The sequence below is a fragment of the Talpa occidentalis genome, unplaced genomic scaffold, assembly GCF_014898055.3.
Source record: "Talpa occidentalis isolate TD23 unplaced genomic scaffold, MPIMG_talOcc4v2.1 talOcc4.14, whole genome shotgun sequence".
Taxonomy (NCBI): Eukaryota; Metazoa; Chordata; class Mammalia; order Eulipotyphla; family Talpidae; genus Talpa; species Talpa occidentalis.
The window spans coordinates 11,438,631-11,463,068 of NW_023601433.1; the positions used below are offsets into that span (position 1 = coordinate 11,438,631).

Consider the following 24,438-nt stretch of genomic DNA (forward strand, 5'->3'; position numbering starts at 1 on the left):
CTTTACAGAAAACCCCTCCAGGGGAAAGACATGGAAGACACAGGAGAACAGAGTGGCAGCTAGGGGGAATGCTCAGCTCAAACTGAAGGGTGATTGGCTGTGCTAAATTCTCTGTCCTAAGACTTCCCACCAGAGGCTCAGGGAGAGAGCTGGCATTTTATAGTAGGAGAGGACCAACTAGGTAAGGACAGCCATTAAAGCATGATCCAGGCACGCTTGCTTGAGAGGGGGCACTTAGCACTGTCCTGAGTTCCTCTTGTCCTGAGATACCTGGGTTGTGTGGGGGGTTGGCCTGCCAGCCTCTGCACCCAGGGGAACCTGCCAGAGATGTCTGCATACAGCCCAAGAGCCTGCAATAGCAAATGTGTACCTCTCTGTGTGTTTATTCCTCTATCTGGAATATTTCCTAATTTAGATAAGTAACAGCGTCAAAAGTTTACTATTCAATTTAAATGCAAGTGAGGCTCTGGAAGCTGGAAAATGTCACAGAAAAGTTCTGGAATTCAACTAAATTTCTCACGACTCACGTACCATTGATAAGACATATAATAGATTGTTCTATGCACACTTAGATTTACTTATTTTTAGAGGAATGCAGAAAAGAAAATCTTTGAGTTTCAAAATAGCTAGAAATAGGTTAAACAATGGAATCTTTTCAGATTTTGGCTATACTGAAAGTTTCACATGTTCAGGCTTCATTCTTTAGTCATGATCTCAGCCCCGCTCCCCCTCCACAGAACATACATTCATAGCCACGTGAGGAATTCTATTCGACCTTAACCCCAAACAAAGCAAAGGTGGTTAAGATAATTGAGCAAAGAGGACAATTTAAAAATCAAATATACTTTCTTGCAAACGACTTCAATTCAATTGTTAGCAAGATGTTCAATCTTCTTTTTCTGAATCACTCTAATTCAATGTACAGTATAATATGTCCTGCCTGGGAAGAAGTTCAAGTCATAAGTACTCCAGGGAGATATCTAATAGCTCGAAATGGCCTTTTCAAGTGGTCAATAAGCTCTAAAAGACTGCAAAAATATTAACCGGTGGAGCTTGGCCTATATGCTCCAGAACCAGCCCGTTTCCCCACCATACCCTCCTTCTTGTTCCAGGACTATCTGGGGCTGAGTCCCAAAGAGCTGGCACGCGGGCTACTCTCAGATGCCAGAGGATGGTGGGAACCTCATCCCCGCAGACTGCAGTCAGTGAAATGAGGGCTGCCGGTCTCAGTCATAACAACTGACGCGATCTGTGATATCTTCCTCTCTTGCCAGAACCAGAGCCGGGTCCGCCAGCGTGTTTGTGTTGGGTGTGCAAGAGAGAGGCCATTTGCCCTGAGTGTCAGAGTCTTTATGGTTATGGCAGAGTGTGGGAGACATATCCACAAAACTAGGGTTAGGATTAGAATAAAGAGGTGCTAATGGGGTACAACTGGGGAGAAGAAGGGAAAGTGTTGGGAATGCAATGGAAAAAGAGGGTTGAAGACAATTTAAATTAAAGGGGAAATACAGGAAAATATAAAGGAAAGAGTCATACATCTCTGCATTTTAAAGGTCAAACAGTTATGATAATATAGAAAGGCTCTTTCACCTTCCAGATTCAACCGTGGGTAGCATTTTTGCTTCTTTAATGAAGTTTATGCCGTTGGGTTTTGGGGTTCTATTTCCAGGTCCCAGGCTCTGTCCTCCAATCAGGTGCCTTCTACCTGCAGCAGCTACGTGTTCTGCAGATGCCACAAGTCTCCAACCCAACTTCAGTTTTTACTTCTGGATTAAAATGCTCTGATTATCTACTACTCATTCTCCAAGGTCAACCTCTTCATTTTCTTCACCTGCTAGCCCAAGTCCATAAAACATGATTCTTGAATGGATTCCTAAGATCCTTCTTGCTCGGTCATGTCCTTGAACTCAAGTTGACCTCTCCTCTAAATTCACTTAATCTCCTTCTCATTGCTGGCATAGGAGCCAGGCTGTGTCCGCTTTCAGGGGACACTGACCTGCCTAAACTCTGTCTCATCATATCGGCAAGTCTATCCTCTGTTGGTTCTACGTGTGTGATCAATCGATCACTCGATTGATGGCTTTGTAAGGTGGTTGCTCATACCCAAGATGCTCAAGAAATCTTCCCAAGTGAGCTGATCCTCACGGGCTGACCCTCAGGGTAAGGGTAGAATTTCAGCCTTAATTTGCCAAGAGTCACATAAAAGCAATTTAAAAAGGCCTTGCCTTCTTGCTTGCCCTCCTGTCTTCTCCCTCTCTCACTCAGTCACACACATTTTACCAGTTTAACAAACAAAAGGGGTCGGAGCAAAAACCAAATGCTTTAGGAAAGCACCAGGCAAGTGGCACAAGCTGAGCTTAAGAAACCCCCAAACTGCCACGTCTCCAATCAAACCTAACAACAAAAGGTCAATGCGCCTTACCTGGAGGTACAATGTCACAGAACAAAAGCCACATCCCGCAGTCCAGAGCCACCACGGGAGCCAGGGGAGACACTACACGATGGGGGAGTGACGACGGCACACAAGGTCCACCAGGCGCTGCAGGCCTCACAGGTGACACATCTCACACAGTTCAATAGGCTGACAGCCCAAGAGAATTCATTTCAGCGCGTGTGAGCGCCTCTTCCACGCAAGCCAGGGCTGTGAATAGACTTTCTAAAGGATTCCAAGCAATCAACACCAAGCTCTGAACTCACTAGAGTTCATTTCAGACAATGAAATGGGCCAAGCACCAACACTAACCTGTGTGTGCTCACTCACGCGTGCTCACGTCCTGTCCGTGGTTTCCTTTTTCTCAGAGACAAAGAAACTTGGGGGAGCCGGCATGCACCAGCTAAAGCCTGCCCTGTGTGAGATGCTCTTGATGGTCTCCTCTCAGATACCTCCCAGCTAGGGACGGTACAGCTTTAGCCGTGCTCTGGCAGGCAGCCAGACCTTCAGCATTCGGAGCAAGTATCGGCCACTCAGCAACAACAGGACACGGCACGGAGCGGCACTGGGGTTGCTGTGCACCATCTCCTGGTGCACGGGGCCTGCTGCCCCGACCCTGCGGGCCCAAGCTTGAGCACACAGCTCCTTACCGTGCCTGGCATGGGTGTGAGTTGCACCTGCGGACCTGGGGCTCTGGGCGGCTAGCCTGCGGGCAGTTGCTGTCATTCACCAGCGTCGTGGTCTTGTTCACAATCTGTGTGCAGGACACGATGGTTCTGCGTTCACCTGGAAACCAAACCACAGGAACTAAGAAGCTGAGGCCATAAACCCCTGGCATGACCATTTGCTCACATTTGCGGGGGTGGGGGGTACTCAGAGGCCTCTGAAGATCACTGAGTGATTTTGGGTGACTGTTGCAAGCAAGGTTGCACTGGTTGTTAGAGAGGGAGAACCATATTTTTAGGGATGAGGGTGTGCAGGCAGGGCAGGGGCTGCTGGGGTAGGAGTGATTTCAAACCAGGATCAGAAGAGGCAACTTCTCAGACCATGTCCTTGGACAAATTAGGCTTCCTGAGGCCAAACTCTAATGTGGGTCTGTAATTTCTGCCCTGAATCACCAATCTTTTTATCTATTTATTTGATGTTTAGTTTATGGAGATCCAGTCTCAATGAAATATCTGTACACCGGTCCTCACCAGAGATCACAGCTTCCCATTACAGGATTCCTACTGGGTAGGGAGGAGCGAGGGACAGAGAGCTGGTCTGATGGACTCACAGGCCGCACCCTGCAAGCAGGTAGCCTAGAGCCCACCAGAGAACTTACTGAGCTGGCCAACTGCTACTAATGCCTATGTATCACCTGCTTTGGGATGATGGTATCAACAGTTAGCCACCGTGCTTCTGTGCCTCAGTTTCCCCAACCAGGCGGCTCACTTCATCTCCTTGTGCCACTGAGAACTTGAGAGATGGTTAAAAGAAACGGAAACAGTACTCAGTCTGGCAGGGGTCAATACTTCAGTGAGCCATTTTCCTGCTGCTGTTTCTATAATTTGGGATGTGGCAATGAAAGATGATTAGAGTCAAGCACAACTACTTGGCTCCCAATCTCCTCCCTGGGTCTGATTGCTGGGAAGTACTTCCTGTAGGGATGACTCCAATTGAGGAGTCCTGAGCTGCATGTCAGCTCCTCCTGCCCACAACTGCAGGAGGGTAGAAAGCATGAGCTGCGGAGGGCCAGATTTAAGTTCTGGCTGTGGCCTGACATCAGTGTCAGGGTGCTGGGAGCCCCTGCAATACATGGGCTGCACCATTGGCAACTCCAGCAGCAGAAAAGCATCAACCCTGGCTGCTGTGCCCAGCTGGGGAGAGTTTGCTAATATCCCATTGGGGCCTGGGCTAGTCCGCAGCAAGCTGTCCATAAGGAAAAGTCTAGTGCAATCAGGGTCATGGGTGTTGGCTGGATTTGGAATTTGGAGGATCGCCAGCACAGAGGGGCAGCAGAGGGCCAGAGGGAGGATGACAGGGCTGATGGTGTAATCCTGAGGCCATGCCAGAGGGCACAGGGTTGTTTGAGGAAGAGGCTGCGGACAAACAGTGAGTCCAGCTGCGCCAGAGAGGGAAGGATTCACAGTTGATCCTGTAGTGTCTGATGGGCCCAGTCATGTGTGGCTGTCATTCTGAGCCACTAGAAAGGAGACAGGCCACTTAAATGGTAAACAACCCTCTGTACATTGAGGATCTGACAAACGTCATCTTAGCAGTCAATGGCCACTCAGGACTGGCTCTGGGTGGGGCCATGCCCATCCATCAGGCTCCGCACTCATGTTCAAGTAGCCATCCTGGTCAAATTCTGTCCTAAGTCTATGCCCAGGGCCTCCTCTCCTACCTGTGCAGAAGCCACACACAGGCCCAACCTGAACTCACTGAGCAGCCAGTTGGGCAGAACTTTTCTTTTTTTTTTTTTTAAGATTTATTTATTTATACAGGAACCGGGGTACAGGCCAGAGGTGTGGGGGGTGAGAGGATCCACCAGAGACAGAGCAGGGAACAGAACAGGCAAACTGACTGAAATACACTGCTGAGGGGAGCAGCGGGCGAGACAGGAGAGGTCTGCCGCACCATGGGGGTTGCTCTGCGGCTAGTGGAGATTGAACCGGCACTGCAGAGGCTGCGGACAGCTTCACAGCGCTGCACTCAACCGCCTGTGCCACCAGGGAGGCCCCTGGGCAGAAATTCTTTGAGTCTGGAACATTCTGCCCAATCATTTTGTGGAAACTGTCTGTGGGATGTGGCTGACTTCCTGCGGAAATGCGGGGAATATAGCTGACTTCTCCAGGGATCTGGGCGCAGGCCACTAAATGCCCGGATTCATTTGCTCCTCCCCCAGCACAACCCACACAGGGCCCCTGGGCTGCTCACCGCCTCCGCACTGCACACTGCACCCGTCCCAGCCGCTGTGGGTCCAGAGGAACAGAGAGTCCTGGGGTTTTTCTGGCTCACTCTGATTTTCGGCAGTATGATTTACAGGAACGGTATATTCATAATGAATTCCATAATTTTGGTCATGAAATAACAACACCTGGATCAGCAACAAAATAAAAGGCTATTTTAAAACTGAGCGAGAGCCCACAGGTGGCTGAACAGGCAGGCATAGCCACATGTGTCTCCCTGGGAGGAGTCATCAGTTCTTTCTGGGGTTTCCAAACAGGCTCCATCATGGGGCCCTCCTTTCTTTTGCCCTGGGGTCCCCACATACACAACCCCAGGTTGCCAGGGGGAACATGTAGAAACTTCGCCAGGTTGCTATCTCTGCTCTTTCCTCCTTGAGAGAGGACGGTGCAGCCAAGGAACCCAGAATGGGCAGGCTGGTGGTCTCTAAGCACACTTCGCAAGAAGAACTGGTCCCCTGCCCTGCTCACCCGAGACGCTTCCCTTGCAGACACAGCAACCCAGAATATACTGCCGCCTCACAAACTAGGCAACTATGATTCTTTGCAATGAGCATCGCCCTCAGCTCCCCAGCACCCAGTACCACCGTATCAGTGAGTCAGGGGAGAGCGGCACCAGGCACACACAGCGCACCCCAGGGCAACCTTGGGGGCATCTGTTTGGGATGCTAAGGGTGCATGGCTCTCGCTGTCATGGGAGCTAGCAGGAACATGTGGTGGCCTGGCTCAGAGCCTCAAGCCAGAGGCCCTTAAGGGGTGGGGGAGGCATCCTGCAGCTTGGGGACCTTGGTTCTAAAATCTGCTCTTTGTTTGGTGCCACATGATGCCCTGCTGGTTATTTTCTCTGCACATAATGGAGCAACACCAGCCCTCTGTGGACATGGCTAGGCTTGGATGGTGTGTCCTCAGGGTAGGCTTGGAACCTCCCAGTGGGCGCTTCTGGGTCTAAGCAGCTTGCAAGCTCACACCCCCAGGCAAGGCAGTCCGGGAGAGCTGGCTGGTGGGAGCTACAGGCAGAGCGCGCCTCGCCTGGCTTGACTTGGGGGAGGCGTGATGGCAAGTGCCAGAGATGAGAGTCCTCTTCCCTTCCAGGCATCTCCCTGCCTGCCAAGGGCTTGGGGTGCAGGGTGGGAGGTGGGTGTTGAGAGTAGCCTAAACTGTACAAACATCCGCTTCTCCAAGAGACAGACTTGCAGTAATGCATTCGGAAAAAATGCCTCCAGTTAAAAAAAATCACCTCTTTAAAAGAGATCTTTATTATCTCAGTATGGGAATAAGACTGGTGAATGGAGAATCCAGATGAAACCAATTTCAAGCAATTTTGTAGCCATATATAATTTGTGTGTGCTTGTGTATAACTGGTTTCAAATGCAGGGCCCTGTGGCTCTGGGGGTGCTCCTAAGCCTACAAGCACTGTGTGAACCCAGTTTGGGAAGGACGGCCTTCTTTTTAGAGGTAGAGGGGAACCTCTTGTTTCTGAATTTAAAAACAACTTGAAATAACCATCCTATTGAAAGACAGAAAAGTGATTCACATTTCAGAAGCTGGAACTTGAGCAATGGTAGTCGCCGCCACTGCTGTTTTGTTTATGGAGGTCTGAGTGAATCCAGGCTGTGCATTTGCTTAGCGGGTTGATGACTCCTTCAGTTAGGAACAGCTTCAGAGAAAGCAGGGAAATATACCTGACCTGGCATTTGCTAGAGGAAGCAAACGCACGTGCTGACTGGTGATGCGGTTGTAAGGGCTTTATCCTCTCTTCAACTCCCTCCCTGAGTCGATCTGAGTAACTGCTTTTAAAGCAAAACAGGACTTGATTTAATGACTTAGACTAGGAAACGATCTCAGCACAGGTACAGGTTCTTGGGTCCCAGAAATCAGCTTGCAAGAATAAATCTGCAGTAGACATGGGGGCTGAATTTGCACGGGCAGGTGTCTGGACGGTGGAAGTCAAGCTCCAGCCGGTTCGCTCTGTTCTGCAGGGTCTCTGGTGCTCCAATGGCAGGCATGGGGTGGTGACCCACATCTGAAGACGTGTGAGGCTATCCCTCTTACTCATATATAGTGTTGTAAGTCAGTACCTCAATAAAACAATTCACAGAGAAATCACATGGAGAGCGAGGCTGTCGTGGTGACGTCGCGGCGGGCGCTGGTGTGCATGCACATAGCTGGTCTCCTCAGTCGACTCCTTGGGAGACGGCCAGGGAATCTTTAGGGTATCACCTAACCTTGAATGGCTGCAGGTTGCCAGAGACCACAAGTTAATGGAGAAAAAGATCTTCCAAGTAGAGCCTTTGGCAAGCACTGAGGACAAAATGTGCTTTGATGACAGACACTCCAGAGGCCACAAATCCCATTCTTTGGAAGGAAACACGGAATCAATAATTATGAGCGATCAGAAGTTAGCCATGAGAATTCTTGGACCCCAAGAAGGAAACAGTAGCATTCCTTTCCCTGGAGATCCAAATATTCTTAAAAAGATGCAACACCGGATGTTGAAGTGGTTTGCCTGGCGTTGTCTCTGAGACAGCAGGTAAGACAAGGGCGCTCTGATCAGGGTGTGGGCTTTCTGAGACCACCTGGGAAGTAAATATTTCCCCTAGAACCAGATTTCTCCTCCTGGTTCCTGAATGCTTGTTGCAAGCCGAGTCTGGAAAATCTGAGTGATGTTGGTTTGGAAATAGAGTCAACAATTCATTTCCAAAAGGTAGTTTCCAACGTGGATATATAAACGGTGGGGCGGATCTCTGCCATCTGATATAAAAACACAGACTTTGAGCGGGGCTGTCTGCTGACTGAGGCCAAGTCTCCCTGGCTGCCTCATGGCTGAGCATTTCCTTCCTGGAGGCAGCCCTTCTGAGAGAGATGGGCGCTCTGCCAGTGGAGTCCGGGAGAAGTTTGGAGAGGGGAGAATTCTAAGCATGAGGCAAAAGGGATGACCGTTGAGCAGTGAGCCATGACCGCTGAGCAGTGAGCTAGGGTGCCAAGCTCCTTTCAGTAAAAAACCTGCACAGAACTTAGAGTGGACCCCCCATATACAAACGTTCCACAACCGAGGATTCTATCAACACCTTTAGTTGGTGGAATTCGTGGGTGTGGAACCATGGGTAGGAAAAAAAACCCAAATATAAGTAAGTGGTCCAGAACATTCAAGCCTGTGTTGTTCAGGGGTCAGTAGTAGAAAAGGGAAGGCCAGGATAGAGGCTGGGGTAGCAGGTGGCCAGGGAGACCACCAGGGAGCAGGTACACCCCCGCCCCCCAAACTCTTGGGGAAGGAGTACACCAGAGACCTCTCGAGGTGTCAGTCTCAAGACAAACATAAACACACAGCCAGTTACCATCAAATGCAGTGGTATTTTGGTTGGTCCCTTCGCGGAAATTTTCTCCCACAGGCCTCTTCTGACATAGCGGACAGTGGTGCCGGCGATCTGGAACTCTCCAGGGAGCTCTATCTTCCAGTCGCTGTTGATGGATCTCTTACTGGAGTCTTTGAGAGCTGGAGAGAAAATGGAATACTGTGGAATCAGGGGATTCAGTGCCTGTGAAGAGAATCCAGGTCTCACTCTGGTGGTGGTGGTGGTGGGGGGGGGGTACGGGGAAGGGGCCTGTTTGCAATGCCCTGAGGACAGAGCTGACTTGCAGGGCACTGAGGACTTGAGACGCCCAGGAGCTGCCCTGACTGCTGCCTGGCCCAGCCTGAGGGGTCAGGGTCAGGTCCCAGAGACCACAGTCACACTTCATTAACCTTACAGAAAAGCATAGGGTTTTCTCCCTGAGGAGTGAATCCTGTTTTAATGTGTCCAAAGCTACAAAACAGGTTTTGCTGCTTTAGTAAAACTCACTGGCCTCTTTCTTTGACACCTTCTGGGACTTTAAAATTTTTTTTTTGATAGTTAAAGCTTTTATTATATGATCAAATTAAAACAAAGGTGAGGTTGCTATATGGGTTTTATCTTTGGCAGAGACTGGGAGAAGAGACTGGTGGGATAGCGGATCCTAGACAGCAGCTTCTTCCACCCCCTGACCCACCTGGGGCTTCTTAGGGAGGGCAGCCTAACTCCAAGTTCTCTCGGGGAATCTAAGAACTACCTCTCTGTTAGGAATGTGAATGTGCCTTCAAGTAACACGCATCAGTCCATTACATGTTGGAGTCTGGACACCCAGCTGACAACAGACATGGTGGTAATGCCCGGTCCATGCCTGTGGGTATGTGGGGCCTGCACCCCCACACCCTGGCTCTGTGGGCTGCACCTTCAGATGAAAGGTGTCAGAAGAGACAGGAAATCAGCATTTTGCATAAGTAGAGATCTGGCTTTTCAAACAAGCCATGGATATAGGGTGACTGGGGACTAACCAGGGACTGGGTCTCCCCACTCCTACGTTTGGACGACATGCTGTTCTCAAGAGGAGCGCACCTTGCGGTGCAATTGCTTGTTGGTTTGTGTTGTTACTTGAACTAACTAGAACCTTCTTTGGCATTCAAAAGGCAGCCAATGACAAGAAGAGACAGCAAGTCTTGATGGTACCTCAAAAAACCAAAAGTCCCAGCACCGTGCATCAATGCCCATACTCTGCACGTGGCTCTGGATCCCCTGGTCCCCCGAATGCTCGCAACCACTTGGGGATGCTGCCGGGTCCATCAATGCAATTGGGACCTAGCCTGGGCCTAGTCTCTGCTGACCCTGGTCAGAAATACAGTGTCCGTATGAACAGATTTGGGATGATGACAGTCGAATGGAAAGGGGTTTGTTTTATCCCTGAATTCATGGGCCCCAGGCTGGGTCAGGCCCAGGCAGGCCCACAGGCAGCTGGGGGCGGGGTGGGGAGGGGGCTCTGCTCCTTTTCTCTGGGACATTGTAGTCCCAGTGCCTGTCCCTGTCCCCAGGCACACGCAGAGAGGGCACCTCAGGACTCCTTGCATAGAGGCTTAGAGGGAGCACCAAGAGACACCAGACCGGAAGACACTGATCGCCAGCAGAGCAGATTCCAGGCCCTTGCGCACGACCAGTGGCTGAGGCCTGATCGCAGGACTCCAGAGAAGCTTAGAAAAGAGAGAGTTCCACCAGCTGCAGTCAAATGTTTCCTTTCGAGAAAGTCTACCTGCTTTTGAAAATTCCCTGTTACTGACAGGGAGGACGCCTGGATGAGTCGCCATTTCTGCTCATTTTTAAACATTTTTTATTTTTTTATTTTTAATTTTCTAGAGGCATGTCTTATTTATTTATTTATTTATTATTTGTTTGTTTGTTTGGTTTATACAAGCACTGGGTACAGTCAGAAGCGTGGGAGGGTGAGAGAATTCACCAGAGCCAGAGCGGGGAGCAGAGCAGGCAGAAGGACCGAAGTACACTGCTGAGGGGAGCAGCGGGCGGCAGGAGAGGTCTGCGCGCCATGTGGGACCCTCCTCCGGTGGCCGGGGAGCAGCCGGGGATCGAACCGGCTGCAGAGGCTGCAGGCAGCTTCGCAACCCAGCGCTCAACCGCTGCGCCACCGGGGAGGCCCATTTCTGCTCATTTTTATCTCTTCCTCTGCTGTTACCTGCAAGGCACCCCTTACAGGGCAGGCTCTTGCTAGAGCTCCTTTATATGCTGTTACCCCCGCAGACATCCCAGCTCCCTAAGGTCAAGGATTAGTTCTCCTCTTTACACAGATGGAGAAATCAGGCACAGAGAGGTTAAGTAACCTGCCCCAAAGCCACAGAGCCACGAGGTTTAGAGTGGAGAGCTGAACCCAAACAGACCCAGCTCTGTGCTCTTCCCGTTCAGGCAACTTTAGTGCCCACATTTCCAGGCTATCAGAAGGTCTGGATTTTTATGATCAAAGTCCAAATGTGGGCCTCCCTGGTGGCAAGAGGTTAAGCAACGCACTATGATGCAATCTGCAGCCTCTGCAGCACGAGTTCGATCCCTGGCCGGGGAGCTAGCCACATGGCACAGCAGACATCTCCTGATTCACCCGCTGCTCCCCTCAGCAGTGCATTTCAGTCAGTCTGCCTGTTCTGTTCCCCGCTCTGTCTCTGGTGAATCCTCTCACCCCCCGCATCTCTGGCCTGTACCCCAGGTCTTGTATGCATAAATAAATAAATAAATATTAAAAAAAAAAAGCCCAAATGTGCAAAGGTCATACTGTCGTCAGAAAGGACACATTCCAGGCTCGAGCTGCAGCAGAGTCTCACGTCCTCTATATACTTATAAAATAATGTGCAGGATAGTCAAAGCATCCAGGGAACTCATCTAAAATATATTTGGTTACGCTAATTACTGGGGAATGGAGGTGAGCACTGTTGTTTCAGTTTCTCTGTAAGTTTGGAAAATTATTTCTTACACACGCTCATGTAAATTTGGTTGTGCGGGGCCAGGGTCCTCTAAGAAATGCCTCAGAAAGAACAGGCTGGGGAGCTCAGGGAGAAGCACACACAGGCCTCACCCTTTATTGGGGCCTGCTAGCATACAGCTCCTGTTCTTAGGTGGCTCCACAGTAGGAAGAGAGACAGGTGAGAAAACAGAAAAACACAGAACAATTTCCCAAGCCCTGAGGTGGAGGTGGCCCAGGCCAGGTGTGAGTGGGTGGGGAGCATCTGGGGCATGCGGGGATGTAGGGCAAGAAGCATGGGCACGCCTGGAGGTGATCAGTTGCTCCTGACCCTCAAAGGCCAGGACTGACCTTGCTAAGATCAGCTTTGGGGGTGGCAGAAGGAAGAAGAAGACTTGCTGTTATTATTCTAGAACCATAACTTGGAGTCAGAGAGATGAGCAGTTTTTTCAAAGCTGTATGCTCACCACCATTACACTTAGGCCACCCATAGCCCCCACTTGCTGTGAAGACCAGGGGCATGCTGGTTTCCTCCTCTCTGGACCCACCCACATACTCTAGTCAGCCCCCACATTCAGCGCCATGGGCTGGGGCCTTGGAGGTAAAAGCTCTGACCCTGACCTTGCTCCTATATGATGGCTGCTGGGAAGGTCCAGCGTGCTGCTGCCTGGCACCCATTTCACCTTCAAGTAATGACTCCCAACACCAAGGTGCTTCTCTGGGGAGATGTTCTTCCTCCAGTATGTGGGGCTGACCCTAATCTCCACCCCAGCTCCAGGCATGGCCTGGACAGCGAGAGCCAATTCCAGGACTTTTCTATTCACTTCACGCAGCAGCAGTCCCCTTTCTACTGAGTTATCCAGAGACGCGGCATAAGCCTGGATCTGCAGCATGTGGGAAGATTCCCCAGAGTCAATCAACTGAGGGAGGACCACGGATAGAAAGCCAGGATGGAGATGATTTCCCATGACATCATTTTTAAGCCCCCGGATCCAGCAGTGCCTGAAGCCAACCAGCAGCCACAGAGAACTGGGTTTGGCTTTCACATATGGCTTTTGGAGGTTGGTTTTAAAAAATACTAACCATGATAGGGGCAGGCCAGGTAGGGAAAGAAAGCTATTAGTGTGAATTCCTAGAATTCACCCCAGGACCTTGACTAACAAAGCTTAGGACCCTGAAACTTCGAAGGCCTGGCACATCCACGCTTTACATGCATACCTGAAAGGGTCTCCTGGGCCTTTACTCCTGTCCAGGCATGAATGCGCCGAGGAGGTGGCTCCGTCCCCCAGCATGGCTTGTGCATGTCCTTTCCTGGCCCTTTCTGCAAGGGGCTTTAACATGACTTACTGAATTGCAAACTGAAAACGACCCCCTTCTGTGCCAAAAGTCAACATCTGGGCGGTCAAGAGTGGGAAGAACTGGGAAAAGCGCAGCAAGGCGCGCCTGGAGGTGATTACAAAACTATCCACAGAAATACCATGCAGAGCTGACCTGGGAGCCCTGCTTCTGTGGGCAAAGGCACCCACTGGGGGTGACAGAGGACAGAGGACAGCCAGCTGCTTGGGGCCTGCTACCCTGTGATCCCAGGAGCAGGGCGCGGGGGTCCAGGAGGTGGTCTGCAGGGTGGGTGGGGGAGGCCCTGGAGGAGTGGGCGCAGTTGAGGAAGCGGGGGGAGGGAGAGGCAGGCTGTGGCTGAGGGGCTGTTCCAGAGCAAGGCTAGCAGCTGAGTGGGAGAACACCCCAGTGCCGGGGGCGGGGTGTGTGTGGCTGGAGACATGCTCTCCGTGGAGGTCACGATGGATAGTCTGAGGCAGAAAGGTGACACCAGGAAGGGTTCAGGATCCCCTGTGACCTTGACGAGCCAGAGCTGGCAAGAGATGCCAACAATCAGGTCTGGCAAGCCACGCATGGCAGGCGTGCTGAAGGCGCTTGTCTTTGCTTTGGAGGTCCTGGTCTGGGGCTGCTAGGTGGTGAAATCTCACACTCTCCCAGCTAGCTTCGGGGTGTGTGTGTGTGTGTGTGTGTGTACTTTCATGGCCCCAGAATGAATAAACTTTGCATGCCCAAGTCTGCTAGCTCCCTCCCCCCCACACCCCCAGCCCCCACGCAGCACTGCAAGCTCCCAGGCGCTGTAAACACTGTAAAGCCCCACAGCTGCTGCTTGGCCTCCCACCAGACAGCCAGAGCCCCTTCCCTGGGACAGTCAAGCCTGACAACATCCTTTCATGCACTTTGCAACGAGAGAAAACCAGAAGCAAAGTTAAAAGCAGGTCAGCAGTTCCGCGCAGCACGGGCATGGCTGCACACCTGTGGGCTGCAGGTGAGTCATGTAGTCTGCAAGCTTCACAATTTGCAGGTCACTGAGACATGGGAAGTTCCTGCTCTTTAATTCGAATAGCGCCTGACACACTCACGGGCCAGACTTCTGCTTGAGGGATACGATCATAAGATCGAGGGTAAACACGTTCAATGCGGAGTCCACTGTGACTACTCTGGGGACCGTGGCAGCTCCAGAGAAGAAGGCAGAGCCCCCTTCTGGCCCATCTGCACAGCCTCCATCCCTGGGAGTGCATCACAGGGCAGGGCTGGCCGAGCAGGTGAGGCCAAAGTTCCAGGAGCCTCGCGTGCTTCTCCCACGAACCTGCACACGATGCTATACTGCTTTTTGTAAGGAAGGTGCCCCAAATTAACGAAGTGTGGGGCCCTAAGTTCCTTCTTCTCTTGATCCCGGCACATCAATGGGTATATGCAAGCCCCCTTTGCAAGCACTTTGAGATTAGCTGGTATTTGAAACTAGGATTTGGGGGCCTGGAAGCTTAACAAGATGATTACAAATGCTTTGACTTAAACGCTTTGAGTTAAATACAGAGTGACACGCTTCAATCCGTGACATCTGAAGTTGTGATTTACTGGGAGATAAATCATTGGGATCTGCCTGAGCCAGAGGCTGAATGTTTTCCACCCCTGCCCAAAGTATCAAATATTGTGTATTTTGCCATTAGAAGCATCTCAATAGCTATAGACACTTGTGTGCAGTTGAGGATGGGGGCGTTAGGTCTCATGGCTAATGTCCATTTCTGCCCCCAGCTCCTTTCTCCCTGTGGACATCGACACATCCTCCCTGGACTCCTGGGCACCTTGGTTGAAGGTGATGAGCCATTCTGAGACTTGAGGAGGGGGCGTTGCAGAGGGAAGGGCCCTGCTACTATTCAGAGTTGGCGGGCAGCAGAGGTCCCGACCTGACCTGTCCTCATGCCCTCTGGCTGCAGGCGCCATGGAGAAGGCAAGTTCTTTTGGTCTCCCTGCCCCTCAGATTCCACTGGAAGACCTGACCCGCCGTCAACCTACTTCTAGTCCTGGCACTGAGTCAGCACCTTTTATTTCCACTCGGAGTTCTGCCAGCGCCATTCTTAGCTATGGATGCGAACTGTAGAGGCATTTCCTGTTCCAGGTGGTTTTGCACAGAAAGCCAGGCAGCGTGGGCTGAAGGTAGGTGGGGTGGAATTCTTGAGGAATTGCTCCAGTGAATGTGAGAGTAATTCAGAGCTACACTGGTTGGCTTCCAAAGCACCCAGCTCCAAGTGGAAACCAGGCTTGTTTGAAATAACTTTAGAAACAAAATGAGCATGGACCACCTTCGGGCTTGCTCTTGAGCACACACCAGGCCCTGGGGACTGGGATTATGATCTGTGGGTAAGATACGGGGATCTTACAGGAGACTGGAAAGCTGGTTCCGGTCTCCCACGGAGGTCCTGTGCCTCTGGGGAGCTGAGAAGGTATCCTGAGACACTGAACCTTGGGATGGGGGTTCATCTCTGAAGTCCACATGACAGAGTAGTAGCAACAGGCCAGACAACTGGCCAGACAACCTGTGTTGTCACCTAAGGATCTCTGGCTGTGATTGAACATCTCAGAGAAATTCTGGGCTGTTCTATATGAATTGCAGCTGGCTCAGATGAAGTGGGGAGTGCGGACAAGCTACAGAACCTCTGGGACTTCAGTGTCCTCCTTGGCCTGTGAAACAGGCATAGCAATCTCAGGCAGTACATTTGGGGGACCAGGTCTGTAAGCAGAGCAGGGCTCAGTGATGGGAGGCTACTGATATTGACATAAGTGTGGTCATCCACATGGGCAGTGCCCAGGTTGCAGGAGCTGTCAAGGACTATCTTGAAACCATCCCTTGCCCCAGGCAGCATCCAATGGCTGTTACATACTGGCTCTAAGGTGAGTTCTAGTGAAAATTTCATTTTCACTCTCAGGATTAGAAATTAGGTAATTGCCTGGCTCCTCACCATCTTGTTATTCTTACACTGCCGCAGAAAAGTAGAAAGAAAATATTCCTGCTTTCCCCAGATTCCTGGGGCTGGGGTCAGATGGAGAAAGGATGCTGGGGAATACCAGGAGCCGTGACAAGAAGCCAAGGGACTTATTTGCAAGGCACCTGCCGGTGTTTCATGGAGGCAAAGGTGACCTTGGAATTGAGCTGGCTCCTGGGATACTGGGGACATGGTTCATGAATAAGGTGACGCTGGCCTCCCAGAGGAGCCAGTATCCCTGGGGAGCAGCTGTCTCAGCTAGGGGTGTCAGTTTGGAACAGTAATTTTTTGGGGGGATGGAGCTTCTGAAGCAAATGCCAGTGAACTTGACTCTATTTCCTTAGGTGAGCAGAAAGAGAGGGGGTGGACTCCTTGAGAATTTGGTTAAAAGGCCTTCACCTTGAAGAAGCTGCCAAAGGCAACACAAGGTTCTGTTTCTGAAAGCACCTGTGAGCATTGTTCTATTGGCAGAGTGACAGCTGGGACAGCGGCAGAGAGGAGTGTCAGGCTAGACAGGACAGTGTCCGTGTCAGGGAAGTGGGAAACGGACTGATGAAGACCAGTGTGGACATCATCCTGAGTGACCACCGGGTCCTACCCTGGCAGCGGGAGCAGTGACAGGGAAGATCTTTGGAGGAGGTGGCAGGACACCTGGGGCAGCTCCGGGGGGACCCTGAGGGCTGCGTGCCATTGGGCCCTGCTGTGGACACTTGGAAACAAGGGACTCTGTCCCCACCTTGCCCAGGACAGGGGTATCAGGGCAGGAGATCGGCCACCTCCAGCTTGAAACCTAAACCCAGGCAGGAACAGGGTGGAGGGTTTGGGGAAGAACACAAGACACAGCATCAGTCCCAGGGAACTGAGCTCAGAGGCAGCCCTTGGGGACCCTGTGACCTATATAAAGAACACTCAGCAGCCAGCTCAGCACTCGGACCTCTCAGGAGCTCAAGCACAGGGGATCTCTGCTCAGATGGGTGGGGAGACTAGACTTGAAGGGTCTTCTCTGGCTAAGGAGGAGGCCAGCCGAATGAATCTTTCTAGGCTATAAGCATGGTTCTGTGGGAGAAATGAAGGCCATCTGGCATGGAAGTCAGTCCTTCTACAGAAGGACTCAGGTGTCTGTGCCTTAAGTGAACGGAGGTGGCCACTAGGAATTTGGGGTACACAACACATAAATGGAAATCATTGTTCTTTTGGGTTTCCACTAGATTTAGGGCAGTTACTCTTTTTCTGACTAAGGAATTACCCCCAGAGAGCCTATAAGGGCCTCCTGTGAGCTGGGTGATGGAACCATCCTGCAGGGTAAGGCTGCTGAGCTCTCTTGGGGTTACTTGGGGGGACTTAAGTTACTCTAATTGCACATAGCTCCGTTTAGTCTCCCATCACCTTCCTTCCCACCCAGAGCTGGTGGTTTCTACTGACAACCCCCTCGCCCCAGGTGCCACCTTGGCAGTCTGCACTTTAGCCAAACTTGGCAGCACCACCGGTCCACGAAAGTGGTTCCAGCTAAACACAAGTGGGAAACTGACGGCTGGAGGATGGTGCAGAGCCAGCCAATCACCGCATCAATTGTCAGAACATAAATCATGATTTAAATCGCTCTTGTTTTACCCAGAAAACTGTGGGCAGGTTTATCCTCCACCACGCGGATCCTCCGAGCTCCAGCAGGAATGACAGCAGCTTCGATGTAACCTGTAGGAACAGACACCATCCAATGAAGTTCATCTCCACCCGCCCTCAGAGGCCCAGTTGGCACCTCCACCAAAACTCACCATCCCACACCCGCCATGGTAGCATCAAGCCCATGGGGGTTGCAGAAATTGAACTAACGAGGCGCATTCTCTCTGGCTGACAAGAACCAGCTGCCCAAAATCCAGAAAGCGTCATTGACATGTGCCATGAACTGCTGCCCCATAATCAATACATTGAGGTCCTCACCCCTAATACCCCACAGTGTGGCCCTATTTGGAAATAGGGCCTTTGCAGATGTAATTGGTTAAGAGGCGGTCATACTGGAGCAGGGTGGGCGCCTGATCCAATATTGGGTGGTCTTTAAAAAAGGGGAACTTCGGAGACAGACATGCAGATAGGGAGAGCTGCATGTAGACAAGAAGCAGAGATGGGATGATGTGTCTATAAGCAGAGGAGCAAAGATTCCAGCCAGCCACCAGGAGCCCAGAGAGTGGCCTGGGATGGGTCCTCCCTCCACCCTCAGAGACTTCTCCCTTCAGGGATGTGTAGCAAGTAGGGTCTGAGTATGTGATTACAGTAGCCTCAGTGGATGAAGGCAGCCTGGAATTTTATCTGCACAGCACATCCCTGGCCCCATTCACCTATGGGAGCTCACTTCACTGTCTGTCTCCCTTCACTCCCTTCACAGACGACGGCAGAAGTTGGGTAACTTGCCCTATGACAAAAGACAAAACCACTGCCAGCACACACTGCACTATTTCCTGCTTCCATGGCTCCGTGGGCATTTTTGCAATGATCACAGGGAATACTTCTGTCCATTTCCTTGTGGATTTCTAAGGACATTGGTCTCAGAGACTGGCACGGTCCCTGTCCATACCCTGACACTGCACCGGACCTAGGATAGCAGGTGGTTCGTGGACATCCTGGGGGGAATGCCTGGGCGGCCAGAGCAGAAGTCAGCCAGGGGCTGATGTTGGTTATGTGGGTTACTGTGTCAACAACTGAGCCAACATTGCGATGAATTTCTGAAATGTGGGCTGGCGATTTTTTTGTTTTCCCACTTGGGTATTAAGTAAGATTAATGCATGCTTGTGACTTAGATGATGCTTTCTAAAATTAGATTATGAATCCTACCCCCCGTGGCTTCCAGATAAGACCATCAGGATCAGCAGAGGACCTTTAAAAATTAGAGATTTCTGGGCCCAGTGCTGTTGAGGTTATGAAAATACCTATTTTGAGGGGCTTACTCATTTGTCTCACAGTAAAAATGACAATTTTTATTATCAATAAAGAATAATTCAAAAGCATAAAGGAGAAACTAAAATCAATATACTTCATTGCACAAGAAAATTAACTGTGAGACAGTGATATTGTAACCGAGTAATCGGCCTTTTCAGCAGCTCATTACGCAGCATATAAACACACATCATGCTCTTAAAAGATCAGGGACAACTTTTAAAAAGAGTCTTGCTAGATCATATATGTCCAAGGTACAAAATTCAAAAGTTATAAAAGTATACAGTAGAGAGCATATTGATGCTAATAAGATAATCCTATAGCTAGCCAGCTAACACTCATTCTTTATAATTTGGGTATTTTGTGTGGGTCTCCATGCAGTGAACTGAAGTATTTGTCAATACAATGCCTTTGTTTCTTCCTTTCTACTTTATGCTTCCAACTTCTTCTCCTTTCACCATTGTGGTTAGAACTTGCAAAACCACATTGTATGCAACATGAGATTGTAGGGTCCTTGGCTTATTCAAGATGGCTGATTTACAGGAAAGTTTCCAGTGTTTTCCCATCACAAATGATGCCACTGTATGAAGGTGCCAGAGAGTTACCGGGCAGAAGAAGTTCACTTTACACTAGTTTTTAAGAGCTTCTCTTATGAAGACATATTGAAGTTAATCAAATATATTTTGGCATCTATGGGGATAGATTCCTCATAGGGTTTCTCTCTCAAACAACACAAGGACCTTGGAGGAGTTGAACTGTAATCACACCCAGCGAGGTGTGTGGTCAGGATCATAACTTTGTCCTTCCTTCAACATTTGAGCTCACTGTTATTTCTTTTTTCATCCTGACATTTTCCTGTAAATCTTTGATGACAGTTATGTTTCTCAGGTATAAGTGAAATATTTTAATCCCTGGATATTGAGAGATGAATAAATCTGCATAGTTACCCTGCTCTCCACTTATTACAGCCCACTTATTAAAGCCCTCAGCTTTTCTGTGTCTTTCTATATTTGTTAGCTTTTAACATTGACTTTTTGTTCCTTAAGCTATTTCAGTTGTTTTAGTGCCCAAAATTACCATTCATTTTTTTGTCCTTTTAACAGTTTCTTCAATAAATTTTTATTTGTTTCAAATTAGTTCTTTTTGAGATATGCTTATGGAAATTATATTCCCTGAACTATAGTACAAAGTTATTGTTCATCTTCTACATGAATTCAAGGGGGGGGGGCGGAGATGAGATTCTTTGGCCTCCCTTTTGAGATGTTGTTTGAGTTCTTCCATTGACTATCAGTGTGGGGCAGACTGGGCCAATTTGGAGCTTTCCTTTTATTAGATTACCTAAAATTGAGATGAGATGCTTAAACAATCCTTACGTTGAAGATCTAATAATTACTAGACTAGTTACACTTTTGCATAAATTGTTCCTGGGACATAAGAAGATGTGTGTGTGTATATGTATATATATATATGCATATATACATTATTTCACTTAATTTTTTTGATCTATCTGTACACTTTTCTTTTTCCAGGACATCAAATTATGTTTGATCTCCTTTCTTTTTTAAAAAAAGATTTATATTTATTTATTTATTTATGCATACAAGAACTGGGGTGTAGGTCAGAGATGTGGGGGGTGAGAAGATTCACCCGAGACAGAGTGGGGGACAGATCAGGCAGATCCACTAAAATACACTGCTGGGGGGGCAGTTGGGCAAGACAGGAGAGGTCTGCTGTGCCCTGTGGGTCAGTTCCCTGGCCAGGGAATCGAACTCATGCCTCAGTGGCTGGTGATAGCTTGATAGCACTGAGACTTTTTTTTGGTAGTATCTCAGTATTTATTTATTTATTTATTTATTTATTTATTTATTTTTATTTAAATTTTATTTTTATATTCCCCATACAATTACAACCCCCTTATTTTGACCAGGAAAAAGAGAAACTATAAGAAAGAAAATATCAAAATCAACAAACAACTATGAACCAGAGACACTCTATGGGGGGTGGGGGGCGGGGACAGGAGTGATAGCACTGAGACTTTAACCCCTACACCACCAGGGAAGCCCCTGATCTCCTTTCTTCACTTTTCTCTAATCCTTTGAGTTTTTATTTCCATTGTGTTTCCACCTAAGAAGTTCCTGTTCTCCCTGATCTTTTAGCATGTTCTTTTGCATTAATTATCAGGTGATCTTGATAGGATGAGTAAGTAGATAAGCACTTGTGCCCATCGGCCACATTGGCCAGGAAGTTCAGCAGGATCCTCCAGTCTTGGTAACAAATGCTTTGGCATTGTTACAACAACTCCAGCCTCTACAATAGCTCCAGCCTCAGACATTCACAAATTAATGTTTCTTGACGCTTAGGGAGACTCCGCAGACATAAACACACTTGGAGCAGCAGTTGCTGCTTCTGGCAACCCCTCCTCATCGTGATTCCCAGGCAGAATGACATTAGCTGGGGGTTGGGGGACCCTCCCCCAATCCCGCAGCATCATCTCCTCCATTGCTTCTGTCAGTAAAACAGTGACACCAACTTACCCCAGCTGCCAGCACACAGCCCCTGCACTGCCCAGTCCTTATAGGGTAAGGCAAGGCTTTTTTGATTAAAATAGTTTTTACTTTAGGAATGCTTCCCTACTTAATATGTCTGGCCCTTAAAAAATAAAACCAAACAAAAAACCAAAAAACATCTTTTAGGATTATAGCACTGGATCTTCTCACAAATTTCTCTGCGAGACAGCCAAGCCTTATGGGGGAGTTGAAGAATGATTGCATTCTAGGCTTAGAAAATAGCAAATGTCAAAAATGGAGACAAAAGTTGTTCAGAGTCAATGTAATTAAGACCTTTTTCAGAGGCATCTCCAGGAAAACCACAAAACCTGGAAATAGACTGTGCTGGGGGAGATAACTCACTTCCTGATACAGAAGCTACTCTTAGAAGGATCTTCCTATCTGGTGACAGACAAACCTTGGTGTTTGCATCACCAGGCTGCAGAGTCTGAGGCAACAGACTCACCCAGTGAGACCCAGGAGTTAATTTTCTATATCCCACAGCAAGGAGCTTTGCAACCAAGCATGACCACCATGCTTCCTTTCAAGCTGGACTTAGGACAGTACTGACCAGGCACCTGTTTTCCCTTCCTTCTCATGTACCCGCTCATGTGGAGGCCAGAGGCTGATGTGCAGTGAAAAGGCCAGGGCAGACCTGCAATGCAGGTGAGGCTCGCCCTCAGGTGGCCTCTGAGGAACCCTCAAGTGAGTCATGGCCCTTTCCTTCCAAGATGAGCTTGTCGGCTCATGGTCGAGGCAAAGTCCCTTCCATGACGGCCTGGTCCACACATGCCAGAGCCACCCCCTGAACCTCATGGTGCTCCTCCTGATGGCCCCAGTCTGACCCAGAGCCCGAAGTCTCCCCAAGGTTGGCATGAAGAGTGACCAGCAAGGAAAAGTGTTCCATCACCAAGTCCCAAAGCACCTCACAGTCCCCAGGGCTGGAGTCTTGCCCCACAGATGTCAGACACCACAGTGGAAGGGACAGAAGAAAAGGGAGATTGCTTCTAAGAAGTCACAAGACAGAGTCACATTTTGGGTGAGGTAGCAAGACTTGGGAATAATTTCCCATCGTCTCTGCCATCAAACAGGAGAAATCTAGTCCAAGGGACACAGTTTGGTTTGATGAGGAAGCCATGGACAAGACTCAATGCCATTGCCACCATCCTGGGAGAACAGGGCACTTCTGCCTTAAGGACAAGTCTTGGAAGGGGCTTCAAACCAGGGTTGCCCTGAAACCATCTCAAGTCTCCTAATGGGCAATACTACTGGGCTATAACACATTTCCCTGTGGAAGAATTTTTGTCTGAATGTCCCAAAAATTTTAGATGATTTGGGGTTCACATTTTTTCCCTTTGTTTTCATTAGTATTGACTTTCTTTGGAAGAAACCTGTGCTGCTGGCGAGGTACCAGGAGGGAAATACAGGTGATCCCCGGGCTATGTGGACTCAGGCACTCACATGAGACTCCACCAAATAGATATTTAAAAAAAAAATCAAAGTTCTCTGTTCTATAATTAACTCATAAAATGTTTGCAGTGGCTCTTGTGTGAGAAGTTTATAGTTTCTTTTTATAGCTGTTTATGAGGATATTACTGTCTTCATGTTTCTCTCCTGAGACTTCTCTGGGTCTAATTGAAAAGAACTTCCACGGGCAGGGAAGCATGCGAGTGTAGACTAGGGTGCGTTTTTCACCCCCAGAATGTGAGTCAGCACAGATGGGCTGAAGCACAGCCATGACCTCTGTCTCCAGCATGAAGACCAGGAACCCAACCCTGTCACATGGAAATGTCCCTATGGAAGAAAAAGCTACCTGAGGCTAAATTCTCTGTCCAGTCAGCATTTTCTGTGAAAGCACCAGGCAGGTGTGGCTGAGAACAAAGACACAGCCATGGCCTCTGAGGGGATGTGCTGTCTGGTCACTTGGACCCACCACTCTTTTATAGCACTCAAAATTGTTTTCGTTTGATAGTTTTTCTTTTTGGCAGTTGGTCTTACAGTCTATCCCGCGTAAGGGAGGCGAGGCCTTTGCCTGTATCCATGGCTTCACAGATGACTCAGTCCCACAGACTACTCAGACACGTTCAGGTGCACAAGGCAGGCAGGACCCCACACCAGGCCCGTCACCGCTGGGACCGCAAAGAATGTCCGAACATCTTACATGAGAAACACTTGGGAACAGCCTTTGCCATCACACAGGTGGACACCTTTGTGCAAAGGTTATTCTTGACTGAGAAAAAGAAATACATCATAAATTGGTTTACATGCAAGCTTCAGAAACTATTACTGTTATTCTTAATCACAGTGGAGAAAAGCTTCATTACAGTCTTCACATGAAGGGAAACTTCCCCCACGGAAGCACGGAACTTGGAGCCTAGAGCTCAGCAGGTGGCTGGGTTCTGAAGGTGATTACTGAATAAATACGAGACATGAGGCTCTGCCCACATTCTAAAGGCACGGACAATGTCACCCTCCCTTTTAACAATCTATTGCTTGAGAAGGTTCCTTTCATGAGCAAAGGGACTCAGAGCCCTAGGGCACTGTGGTTGGTTCTCAGTGGGGACATCAGTCCAGTGGTGTCCTGATGTCACCAGGCACCTTTCTGGGGCTGAGAGTCAGTATGGGATAAAGATAATATTAAATTGACAATTCAGTGAATGAAGTGAAGCATCACACCAGGAACTTTCAAATCACTAATTTAAAAAATCTCAGCTGTTTCAACTCAGCCCAGGACTTGAGCACTTCCAAACCCATCCTGAGGAAAGCAGCATGGCGGCCAACATGATTGTATTCCTCCTGGTGCTGGTGGTGGGGGGGTTGTTGAGGATTCACTTGTTTAAAGCCAGAGGCAAGAGGCTGAGGGGGTTAAACCACCCACACCAGGAATGCCACCTGCTGCTGGGGCCACTCAGGGCACTCAGGGGAACATCTGAGGGCCTCTTCCTGGGGGGCTGTTCTAG

The 24,438-nt window shown here is 49.4% G+C and overlaps 1 protein-coding gene across 1 annotated transcript in view; it reads right to left on the reverse strand.

The window, feature by feature from the left end:
- ADAMTS17 (ADAM metallopeptidase with thrombospondin type 1 motif 17) overlaps positions 1-24,438 on the reverse strand; it is a 239,828-nt gene that overhangs the window by 37,477 nt on the left and 177,913 nt on the right. Inside the window, exons 16-19 of the mRNA XM_037510070.2 lie at positions 17,616-17,696; positions 8,715-8,872; positions 5,351-5,510; positions 3,082-3,217 (exon numbers count right to left, since the gene is read on the reverse strand). Of these exons, the coding sequence (XP_037365967.1) occupies positions 3,082-3,217; positions 5,351-5,510; positions 8,715-8,872; positions 17,616-17,696 (535 nt within the window). The remainder of the gene's footprint in view (positions 1-3,081; positions 3,218-5,350; positions 5,511-8,714; positions 8,873-17,615; positions 17,697-24,438) is intronic.